Genomic DNA, 12,775 nt, shown 5'->3' with positions numbered 1-12,775 from the left:
TAGGAAAATGATACTATTATACATAGTAATACATAAAGTTTTTTGTATCAATAATATATTTCTCAAACTATGTAGGTAAAAGATATCCTTATTGTTACCATTTGTATCATATATTATATTTGTAATTCATACATTTAATTTCCAATTTCTAATACATATATATATATATATATATTAGTTAGTAAAAGGTGATTTGCGAAAGAGGAAAATGAGAGCAGAATAGTTAAGACGATTTGAAGTTTATTTGAGTAGATGGTATAGTTAAGGAAGTTTAAAGTTAGGAAAATATTGGGGGGTGGGTAAATCTGCGTATGACGTTTTTTATAGATACAAGGGTAACATATTTCTCAGTATGTCCATGTGATTCCCATCCCCATATATGAGAGACATGAAATCAATTCCAAGGGAGATTTTCATTTCTTGGACATCCACAGCTCAGCTACTTTCTTCGTTTTGAATCTTTTCCCTTAAGGAAGAGGCCATCTTGATTTAAGCATAGCAAATCCAATGATGCTTCTTCCTTTCATCCTTTATCCAAAATTATTGTCAGGGAGATTATTATATATTTTTTGGAACTGAAGGTTGTGCTTTTTCTGTGTAGCACAGCCTTTTTTGTCAAACACCCAACATTGTAGCCATTACCGTAAGAAGTGTTGTCAATTTCTTCTTCTTCTTTTTTTTAAAAAAAAGCATTTTAGCACTAATGTGGCTGCTTCTGGCACCCAGTCAAATCTGGCACTGTTCAGCACAGGACGTCAGTGTGGAGGGGAGAATGCCTAACTCATCCTTTCAGTTTTGTCAGTGTGAGGGAATGCTGGCCGGTACACAATCTGGGACTCTGGAGGAAGAAATAAAACCTATATTAATTGGATCTCCTAATCTTCTTTTCTCTTGCTTGGAATGGAAATTTCAACTACCTCAGCCTTGAGAAGATGAACATCGGTTAGAAGATATTCCAGCATATTTATATATATGTATTCATATATATATATATATATTCCCCTATCATTTCGTGGAAACAAATCACAAGAGGCAATCCATATCATACTACTCAGCAGGCTAATGTACACATAATACTCCCAGGTATTGTAATTTGCATGCTTTTGATGGACAACAATTCTCTTTAGGAGAGATGAATAGGTTGAAGGGGCAGTAAAGAATATTTTGGTTACACTTTTTGCTGAACTACCTTTTATTGATATTTATTTGTGAGTGCTCGAATGTGATGCATTATTGCTATTTATAAATATATTCAATAGCTACAGGGAAAACTCCTGCCCAGAGCACAGCTTATCTCTCTGCTACAATAAACTCATAAGAATTATTAATACATCTCAACATAAAATTGATACCACTGCTGTTGAAGAATGCATGTAATATTAATAAAGAGCTATAAAAAAGCATCTTGTTTTAAGGGTAAGAATATTTTGCAGTATGTTGATTTTATTTTATTTTTTTGTAAAGAAAAAAAGAAAGAATACTTGTTATATAACAAGACAGAAAAATCTCATAATGTAGATACTGATCGGAGGAGCTTTTTCATCCAAAATAAAGCATTTTAGACAAGACTGCTGTGCTCACGTTTCTAAGTCAGCTTACTGAATGCAATGACTATAAGTTCTTATTTCAGAGTAAGAATGCAAAGCATTGTGCCATTGAAACTGATGTTATACCATCCAAGTACATATGCTTGATGATGCAAAAGATATTCCAATTAGTAGATTAATGGAAAATCTATTTTAATACAATATTTATTTAGCAAATATCTCATAAAACTAGCTATGTAAGTATTGGTCAACTTTTGAAAGTCCAGTAATAAAGCCATAAAAGTAGTAATTAACTTTGAAAACCCACTTTTAACTTTGAAATCCAATAATAATAACTCAGTGGCAGATATGAAGCTCAAGCAATTGGTCAGAAACTAATATGTCCCACAGAAGTAAAAATGGGCAGATGTCAAACACTGCAGAATTATTTGCTGATATTTTTATCCCCCCTCCCCCAATTCTACAGATGTCTGAAACAGAGACAGACATAGGGAAAGTTAGAACACAGAGCTTTGAAAATGATCAGAGAACAACCTCCCTGTTACTGAAAGAAGGTAAGTTTCTTTATTTACATTGGAATTATTAAGTTATTACTATTATTACCCTAAAATGTTGAGAAACCAAATTCCCAGATAATAAGGTTTCATGAGAACAAAACCCTAAAAGCTTTTAGAAGGCTCACAAGAAACAAGCTAAGTTTCTGGGACCAACTAGAATAAAGCAAACACAACAATGTTGTCATTATTTCTTATTCCTCAAAAAAAAAATCTAAATTTTCCAACCAACATATTTTGGGGGTAAATTATTAGGTTTTCTTCATGCTACAATGTATGCATTTTATTTTAAAAGTTGATGAAATTAGTCTAAGCTTCATCATTTGTATTTTTTCAGATACCAAATATTTAGCAAATATATGTATTTTTAAAATTCATTTATTTAAATTTTATCCACCATTCTTCTGAAAAGTCAATGTTCTATTTATTATATATATTGCTTGATATGCACTACAAATTTGGAATATTTCGGAGTATCTCTATTTTTGTTGCAAGTTTTCTTGTTTCAGTGTTTTGGTTGTATTTGTTTTGATGTGCTCTGCTCAGTTCTGTTGTTATAAATAAACCTCCTGTGGCCTTTTTGTTTGTATGTATATCTAAATAAAAGGGAGTCCAAGTTTTGCAGTTTTAAAAAAGTATTGGTTTCCAAACATACAAGTATATTTTTGTTATATTTTTGAGAGGTTGGCATCAAGTAACAAATTCATGCAACATACAGTGGTACCTTGGTACTCAATTGTTTGAAACTCTTCGAATTTAGTTTTCAACTCATTTGGACATGAATATTTTGTCCTGGTACTCATTGTTGATTTGGTACTCAATAAATAAGCCAGAATTTATTGGTTCTGGCTGCCTTGTGACTCATTATATTGTTCCTCATAGGAAAAAAAAATGTTTGGTATTCATAGTTCTTGGTTGCCATAACACCTCCTGGAACCAATGAATGATGAATACCAAGGTATTACTGTACAGTTATAATTTTGGAAAAAAGTGAAGTAACAGGTCAGATTTGAGATTTGAGATAGATACCCAAAGTTATCGATGTTATCACTCAAGTTCTTCATATCATTGTAATAAATGTGTATACATTAGTTCTTCTGAACAGCAGGGCAAGTTTTGAAAAGTATTAGTTTTACCTCTTCCAACCTCAGTTCATTAATATAATTATATAGCCATCCCGAGTCCACGGAGAGGTGCGGCATACAAATCCAATGAATGAATGAATGAATGAATGAATGAATGAATGAATGAGTGAGTGAGTGAGTGAGTGAGTGAGTGAATGAATGAATGAATGAATGAATGAATAAATAAATAATGAATTTTGAAAGTGACCAAAAGGTGGAGGTAAGAAGGTGGAGATAAGAAAAAGGGAATGCCAAACTGACCTCAAGTTAATCATAGTATCTAGATAATAGAACAAATTAAATATATAGAGGTACCTCTACCTAAGAACGCCTCTACTTAAGAACTTTTCTAGATAAGAACTGGGTGTTCAAGATTTTTTTGCCTCTTCTTAAGAACCATTTTCTACTTAAGAACCCGAGCCTGGAAAAATTTCCCAGGAAATTTGAGAGCAGCATGAAGGCCAGGTCAGTTTCCTGCCATTCCCCCTTTAATCGCCCAGAGTCTGCGGACAGGGGCGGCATACAAATCTAAATAATAAATAAAAATTAATAAATAAATAATCGCGGCCATCTTGGGCCTTTCTGGTCTGCCAGAAGAGCCTTTCTGTGGCACTTATGGAGGCTTTTGCAGTCCAGAGCGAATTAAGCATTTTCCTTTCCTTGGGGGCTTGGAGTGGGAATAAACCTCTGCCAGCGCCCAGAGAAAAGAAATGCTCCCAGAGTGAATGGACCATTTTCCTTTCTCTGGGCACTTGTAGAGGGAATAAACCACTTCGCTGTGGTGACTCCCACCCGCTGCCTCCCATACACCTGGCGCGAGGTTGCCTCTTGGAGCATCTGGGCGCAGAAAGGCAAAAGAGGGTGCTTCGCCCTGGCTGAATCAACTCGGCTTCATCGAAACCGAGGAGTCACCACAGTGAAGGAAAGGGGCTGGCTGCAAAGCGAGCAAGTGAGATGAGAGGGGAGCCCTTCAGCATGGGAAGGAAAAGAAAGCAGATAGCAGCCGCCGTCACCACCACCTTTGGATCAGGAGGTTCCCCTCTCTCGCCCGCCTGGGTTTCTCTCTCTGGTGCAGTGTATGGGAAGCAGCCTCACACCGAGTGTAAGGGAGGCGTCTTCTTCCTCCTCCTCCCACCCAAATTCCGAGCTTTTATTTCTTTCCTAATGGGTTTGCATGCATCATTTGCTTTTACATTGATTCCTATGGGAAAAATTGCTTCTACTTACAAACCTTTCTACTTAAGAACCCGGTGACGGGACAAATTAAGTTCTTAATTAGAGGTACCACTGTAATTCAGTTTTGTTCTCTTTGTGAAGATGAAGGTGGATTAACAGAGGAGGAATTTTAATTTTTCATGCTTAGCTACTTTGGGCTGCTGTCGATCCTAATAGTCATTGCTATCATCATTAGTGATGTTTAGATAAGGACCTTAAATCTGAAAACAATCCTTGGGAATTCTCAATACAGTGAATTAGGAACATGGCCCAAGTGACTATGGTGCTAATTTCTATAAAAAAACATGGCAAAATACCTGTAAGAGTACCAGTGTTCCTCAGCTAGAAGGTTTTCATAGCAGCAACTCTTAGATGAACAGCATGTCTTTATGAGTTTTCAGCATAGAGGCAAATTAGATGTGTGCATTGTCAAAGGAGCATAGGTTTGTTTATTTGTTCATTCAAAAGTTGTTCATTTATAGATTAAACCATTCCAAATAGTTGTCTTTGGTAAGGTCACATAACAGTAAAGCATCTACTTTAGGTCAAGATTTAGATTCCCCAGGCCAAATTAGCAAGATCCTTGTCGGTGAACTAGATGGACTATTCTTTTGATGTTCTAAAAGACAGCTTTTTATTTCAATGTTCTCCCATCATGTGTTTCTTCATCTGTGCTTCATAGTATTTTATGGTGCTTATTGGTGTCAGGTCACAACGTTGGTCAGTGTTTCTACAGTACAATTTTTCCACGTGGGTATGTTTTTTCTCCAAGAATTTCCCCTATTCAATCTATAATATAATTCCAGTATTTATCTGGACAACGTTAATACACATTCTGCACAATTTGAACAACTTGTTGTGCAAACTGGAAACTAAATGAAAATTGGGAGACACTAAGTTAGGAAGGGACTAGTGATGGGCAAACCCAATGGTGTTCAGGTTCGGCAAGTTCGGACGAACTTTACGCAAAATTCGGTCGAACTCGAACTGAACCCGAATCCGAACAGGGAATTTCACCAAGAGATTCCGGGGGCAGAGCTTTGATGTCACGTATACCGGCAAGTTGCTAAGGACGCCAAGGTGATCACATCCTGGATTCCATGGAATCCAGGAAGTGATCACCTTGGCATCCTTAGCAACCTGCCTGTGACATCAAGGCTCCGCCCCTGGAATCTCTTCGTGGGAGGGATTCCCCAGCTCCTTCAAAGGGAGGTCTTCACATAAAAATAAACATTGTTATTTTTACGAAAAAGGACACTGCAGCGGCGCTCAAGCAAAGGGCGGTCCTTTCATGTAAAAATAAACATGGAATCCAGAAAGTGATCACCTTGGCATCCTTAGCAACCTACTGGTGACGTCAAAGCTCCGAACGCAATCCCAAACTTTGCCCGAAGTTTCAAAAAATTTCGTGTTCGTCATACCGAACACCGCAAAATTTGGTACAGACCCGAATTGTGCAGGTTCGGTTCGCCCATCACTAGAAGGGACTAACAAAAATATGGCCACTTCCCCCATTTTTTAAAAAAATAATAATAATTTTTTATTTATTAATTAGATTTATAGGTTGCCCTTCTCCTCATGAACTCAGGGCGATTTATTCTTGTCATACATGATTTTGAAATATTCATTTTCCGGACTCATAGCAAAAAAGGGAGTTGTGTAGTAGAATTTGATCTTGCCTACTAAGAAGGAAAGCTGCATGTTCTTTTAGCATCCAGTTTTAAGGGAAAGTTATTTTTATTCATGGTTTTATATTGATTATTTGTGCCTTCTAAAAGAAGCATCCTGGAACCACACACAATGGAAATAAGATGCTGAAAAGGTATAGAATGAAATGCTCTGCAGTTTCTGATCTTAGAGAATTTTTTTCAAAACAACACTGGATGTATTCTAGCTCAGCTATTGCATACAGTAGTAAACATTTCTGATCTTTACAAGATAACCTTTAAGTATTTGTTGGCTAAGCAGGTCATCATCTCTTACGCTATTTGCATTAGAGATACTAATACTTTTTAGTATGAACACTTATAGATATTTATCCAGAAGAACAGACCAGGAACTGGAAATATGAGACATGGTCTGCCAAAGGTTATGCACTTTGCAGTCCATTGATTTCAAATAAAGGAAAGGAGCTTAAATTTTGGGGAAAGGGAGTTATGGTGGAAGTCTTTCAGGGCCTCAAGTTGGCTGGACTCAACTCAATATTGGGAATAGGTCATAGTTTATGGATTGTCCACCAGTGCCCTGCAATAAATCATTATAAGAAATAAGTAAGTAATAAATAAGGTTCTACATTTAGGCAAGTAAAATAAAATGCACAGGTACAGTGTATGTGGTATTTTGCTCAATAGAAGTAACTGTGAGAGGGATCTTGGAGTCCCAGTGGACAACCATTTAAACATGAGTTAGCAATGTGCAGCAGCTGCCAAAAAAGCCAACACAGTTCCAGGCATGAATTAACAGAGGAATAGAATCAAAATCACATGAACTGTTAATACCACTTTATAATGCCTTGCTAAGGCCACACGTGGAATATTGCATTCAGTTTTGGTCATCACAATGTAAAAAGGATGTTGAGATTCTAGAAAGAGTGCAGAGAAGAGCAACAAAGATGATTAGAGGACTGGAGGCTTAAACATATGTGAAAAACGGTTACAGGAACCGGGTATGTCTATTTTAGTGAAAAGAATGACCATGGAAGACATGATAGCAGTGTTCCACTATCTCAGGTTATTCTCCAAAGCATCTGAGGGTAGGACTAGAAGCAATGGGTGGAAACTAATCAAGGAGAATAGCAACTTAGAACTAAGGAGAAATTTCCTGACAGTTAGAACAATTTATCAGTGGAACAACTTGTCTCCAAAAGTTGCGAATGCTCCAACAGTGGAAGTTTATAAGAAGATGTTGATTAACCATTGTCTGAAGTGGCATAGGATATCCTGCATAAGCAGGGGGTTGGACTAGAAGACCTCCAAAGTCCCTTCCAATTCTGTTATTATATTAAATAATGCTGAACCATCAAAGTCAAAAATGAACCTGCATTATTTTTGATAATGCAAAATTCAGTAATGTAAAATTAAGCATGAAACTGCAGATAATATTACCAGTAGCTATAGCTATAGCTAAATGTGATGCATGCTGTGATTGAATTGCTTGATTGATTAATAGATTGGGTTTTTAGTTGTAGTTTTTTAATGTACAGTAAGACCTCACCTATGGCTGGTGTTACGTTCCAGACCCGGCAGCGATAGATGAAATCCACGATGGGGAATTTATCGACTGATAGTACTTATTTAAGTATTTATATTGTAATTGTTTGGTAGGTTTTCATTGTTTTAAGTGTTTATAAACCCTTCCCATACAGTATTTATTTTAGATACAGTATTTAAATACAGTATTTACAATTTTAGATATATTTTTTTTGAAAAACCTGCCGATCGAGTTCCGCGGGCTGTTTAAATCTGCCGATCGACTTCCTCAGAAACCCGCGAACCAGCGAAGATCCATGAATGATTTTTCTCATTAATATTTCTTGAAAACCCGCGATGAAGTGAAGCCGCAGTAGGTGAAGTGCGGTATAGCGAGGGACTACTGTATTAGATTTGTTTTATACGCTTTGTTTTTACACTGTATCCTGTGAGCCTCCCCGATTTTTCAGAGAAGGACGGCATACAAATCTGAATAGATAGATAGATCGATAGATAGATAGATAAATAGATGGGTGGGTGGGTGGGTGGGTGGGTGGGTAGGTAGGTAGATAGATAGATAGATAGATAGATAGATAGATAGATAGATAGATAGATAGATTAGTCAAATTGCTCATTTTATGGCACATAATAGGATTGCAAAAATTGTCCATTTGAATTTATATTGTGTGTGTATGTTTTTTAAATAATAATAATAATAATTTATTAGATTTGTATGCCGCCCCTCTCCGAAGAAACCCAATAGAATGCGCTGGGGGGAAGAGCTTCAAAAAAGCTACATTTGGAGTAGAAGATTCACCTAAATTTTCAGCCTCTTTTAAGGCAAGGAAAGGTGCATCTTATGCTCAAAAAATACAGTAGTTATACTTGTAACAAATGTAAAAAACCCAAACAATTAGATGGATTAGTAGAAAAAAAGCTTCAAAATACTGTAGCATTGCCAGCCCCATCTCAAGTTACAGCTATTAATGATATTTCTTAAACTCAGTATTTATGATACAGGTTGTCTTCGACTTACAACCACAACTGAACCCAATTATGATTGGTACATCCCAACTGAACCAATTGTATCATTGAATTACCCAATCTAAGTTGTGGTAGAGATTAAGTGGGCAAATATGCAGCCATGTCCAATTTTACAAACCTTTTTTGTGACAGTCATTAAGCAAACACCAGGATTATGGAGAAAACCATTTTCACAAAAGGTTTTGTTTTGTTTTGTTTTGTTTTGTTTTGTTTTGTTTTGTTTTGTTTTGTTTTGTTTTGTTTTGTTTTGTTTTGTTTTGTTTTGTTTTGTTTTGTTTTGTTTTTGGAAATAATTGCCAAAAAATAGCAAAAACCCACCCAAAATCTGTGGAGGGTTTTTGGAAGGGCTTAAGTGCCAAATCTGTGCTCGCCACTGCAAATAGATAGAAAAGTGAGTCCTTTTCCAAGCAGTCAAAATACAATCCCATTACTTCAGGGATATGTGTGGCTGTTCCAATTGGTTGAAAGTACTTCTGTTGTAACTTTAAACGGTCACTAAGTTACAAGTCATTAAGCGAGGACTATCTGTAAGGCTCTCATTAGACATATAACTGGAAATCTCTGGTCAAACAGGATTTGAAGAAAAGAAATCTTCATATTCAAGCTGAATTGACGTACAGAAGAACAAATAAAACATAATAAATCATGTGTCTCTCTGTAATAATAATTCCATTGCACTGCCTTCATGTTGCTGAAGAAATTACTGTTGTATTGAAAAGCTTCAGCATTGGGGGTTTTGGAGGGTTTACATGAAATCATAATCTGAAGTTTCCATCAAAATTATAATGATCAGAACAATAAAAAATGCCTGTATTTGTAGACATGTATATTAAATAGTCAAGATTATATACAAAACTAGAATATTTTGGTTTTGAATTTACAGCCGATCACTTTGGAGGAAAATTGTGCTTTTCCCCCCTTTTCAAACCAGCTGGCTTTTTTTTCTTTCAAAAATGAAAGAAATCTATGCAAAGCAGATTTCATTAAAAGATTCTCAGTGAAATCATTATTAATGGGGGGTAGCAGATAAAACAATGAAAATGCAAGCTTTTTATTGTTATCATTGTTGGCTTTTCCCGTTTATTCAGACTAGATTTGGCATTTTTATCCAACTATTGAGTCCTTCTTAAGCATTTGGGATAGGCAAATGTGGATGTTTGATGATGTTACAGATATTGCAAGGAAGCCATGGTTAGAATTCAGCATTGCAGGTTAATTCTGCCAATGACCAAGAGTTTGATCCTGACTGGCTCAACCTTGACCCAGCCTTTCATCCTTCTGAGGTCAGTAGAACGAGGACCTGGATTGTTGGGGCCAATAGGCTGATTTTGTAAATCACTTAGCAAGTGCTGTAAAGTACTGTGAAGCAGGATATACAGTAAGTCTAAGTGCTATTGCTATTGCTATGTAAGCTGTTCTAAGTAAAGTTGCTTTCTGCAATTGACTGATGGTGAATTTGTCAATGCCAATGGTGTGCAAGGGCTGATCCAGTTGTTTTAGGATTGCATCCAGAGCTCCTATTATTATTGGCCACTATCTTTGCTTTCTTTTGCCACATTTATTTTATTTTCAGGTCTTTGTATTTTGTCTTTCTCTTCTATTCTGATGTATTTCTTAGCAATGGGGGAGGGGCGCAAAATTGAGCCAAAAACTGGTGTTGCTCATCCTTTGGGGAGCCAAAATCCCGGGAAAGAGCCTTGCCAGCTTCAGGCCTTTGTTTGAGTGACTTAATCAATGCAAGCCTTGCTTTAAGTTGTAGAAAAAGGAGATTAAAAGACTTCTTTCCAATAGGTGCAGAGTCTATCAAATGTAACATGCTTCCAGCTTGCTGCTATTAATTGCAGTTTTATAAGCTGAGTAGTTGTTAAATTCTGCAATGCATTCTCCTGGGAAATAGAGAAGTTTTAAGTCCATACAGAATGAAAGAACAATGTTCTAATAGCTGGAAAGTGCTACAAATGCTTTTGATGGCATGGCACCAACTGGACCGCTGAACTCTCCATATTGCTAACCAAATACAGTGTACCAACGTTTTCCAGGTTACTGGTTAGGAAACATCATAATATAGAGAGCCTTGAAGCTCTTATACAGTTCCCAACAGAAAGCAAAAAGGACCCGCTTATCCCTTAGAATGATGTCATTTCTGAAAACAGTCTCCTAAAGTTGGAAGAAGGTTTCTGGAGCTGAAACTGCTTTTTGGCACTGGACGAGAGGATGATAGAGGATGTGGTGAGCCACCAGTGGGAAGCCAGTCCACTAATTGACAGTCAGTGGAAGGGAGCAATGCACAAACACACAAAATCTGAATCTTTGAGATAGAAGCATAGTTTCTAGGGCTTTGTAACTTCTTTGGTGCTGACCTACAATAATATAGAGGTGGACACAGAGAAAGAAGATTGGTACATACGCAAGAGTGTGCGTGCTTGTCTTTCTGGTCAGTCTATCATCTATCTGTTTGTTTGTCTGTCACCTACCTACCTACCTACCTACCTACCTATCTATCTATCTATCTATCTATCTATCTATCTGCTATCATCTTTCTACTTACCATCTTCTCTGTGTCTCTATCTCTTTCTCCTCGTTTCTCTCTCTTCTCTCTTTCTCTTCTTTCTCTCTTTCTCTCCTTTCTTGCTTCCTCTCCTTTCTCTCTTTCTCTCTTTCTCTCTTTCTCTCTTTCTCTCTTTCTCTCTTTCTCTCTTTCTCTCTTTCTCTCTTTCTCTCTCTCTCTTTCTCTCTTTCTCGCTCTTTCCTCTCTTTCATTCTCCTTTCTCTCTTTCTCTCTTTCTCTCTCTCTGTCTCCTCTCTCTCTCTCTGTGTGTATGTCTCTCTCTCTACCTTGCCTGCCTGCTGGCCTATCCTAGTCATCCATCCCTCTACCATCCTAAATCTGGGAGAGCACATGAGAAAGAGACAGCATAGCTTGGATTTAACTATGCTAAGTATAAGTTGAACTTTGGTGGGCTTCAAAGATTCTACTATTAATAAAGATTATTTGCTTGTTTGTTTGTTTGTTTGTTTGTTTGTTTTGTTAAGCATGTACAAGGTAGTAGGTATTGGTATAAACAAAAACATTAGCAAGGCAGGTGCACTCATTCATGCCTCTTACAGATGTCCTAAGAAATGAGGTGAGGTCGACTGTAGATAGTCTAAGGTTAAGGGTTTGGGGGTTTGGGGAAGAAACCACAGTCAGGTAGTGCCTTCCAGGCATTGATTGCTCTACTCTGCTGCTGAAATCATTTTTTCTGCAGTTGAGTTTGAAGTGGTTTACATTAAGTTTGAATCGATTATGTGCTCGTATATTGTTGTGGTTGAAGCTGAAGAAATCATTGACAGGTAGGACATTGTGGTAAATTATTTTGTAAACTACATTTAGGTCAGATCGAAGGCAACAACATTCTAGGCTATCTAAGCCCAAAATTTCAAGTCTGATGGAATAAAGTATTCTGTTGCAACCAGAGGAGTGGAGAACTCTTCTTGTGAAATATTTTTGGATTTTCTCGATTATATTGATATCTGATATGCAGTGCAGGTTCCAGATAGATGAGCTGTATTCAAGAATTGGTCTAGCAAATGTTTTGTATGCTCTGATTAGGAGTGTAATATTGCCAGAGAAGAAGCTACGCAGGATTAGATTGATAACTCTTAGCAACTTTTTGGCAATATTATTACAGTGGGCTCTGGCACTTACATCATTAGATATGAGTACTCTAAGGTCCTTGGCAGAGTGAGGGTCATCTATAAGGTCATGTTGTGTTCTGATTCTTTTTGCCGATGTTTAAGACAGAGCATTTATTGGTTGGGATTTGAAGTTGCCATTTTTTTGACCATTCTGATACATGGTCCAAGGTCTTTTTGAAGGTTAGCTGTAATGTCAGCGGCATTAAATAATTTAACATAGTCAACAAAGAGGGCACAGTTTTTTGTAATATGATCACAGAGGTCATTTATATAAAGTATGAATAGTGTTGGTCCTAGAATACTGCCTTGAGGGACACCACTGTTGACAGGTCCAGGATTTGATAGGGAACTTCCTATTCTAACCATATTGTCTGTTTCTCAAAAAATGCAGTTATCCAATCATGAAGGCGACCTGAGATGCCATA

At 37.0% G+C, this 12,775-nt stretch overlaps 1 protein-coding gene across 1 annotated transcript in view; it reads left to right on the top strand.

Moving 5' to 3' along the window:
* Window positions 1–1,953: 1,953 nt before the first annotated feature.
* MDFIC2 (MyoD family inhibitor domain containing 2) overlaps window positions 1,954–12,775 on the top strand; it is a 62,872-nt gene continuing 52,050 nt past the window's right edge. The window contains exon 1 of the mRNA XM_070735736.1: window positions 1,954–2,101. Within this exon, the coding sequence (XP_070591837.1) occupies window positions 1,954–2,101 (148 nt within the window). The remainder of the gene's footprint in view (window positions 2,102–12,775) is intronic.

Source organism: Erythrolamprus reginae, chromosome 2, assembly GCF_031021105.1.
Source record: "Erythrolamprus reginae isolate rEryReg1 chromosome 2, rEryReg1.hap1, whole genome shotgun sequence".
Lineage (NCBI taxonomy): Eukaryota > Metazoa > Chordata > Lepidosauria > Squamata > Dipsadidae > Erythrolamprus > Erythrolamprus reginae.
Note: the sequence above shows the minus strand (reverse complement) of the source record. Positions and strands in the feature narration are given on the sequence as shown.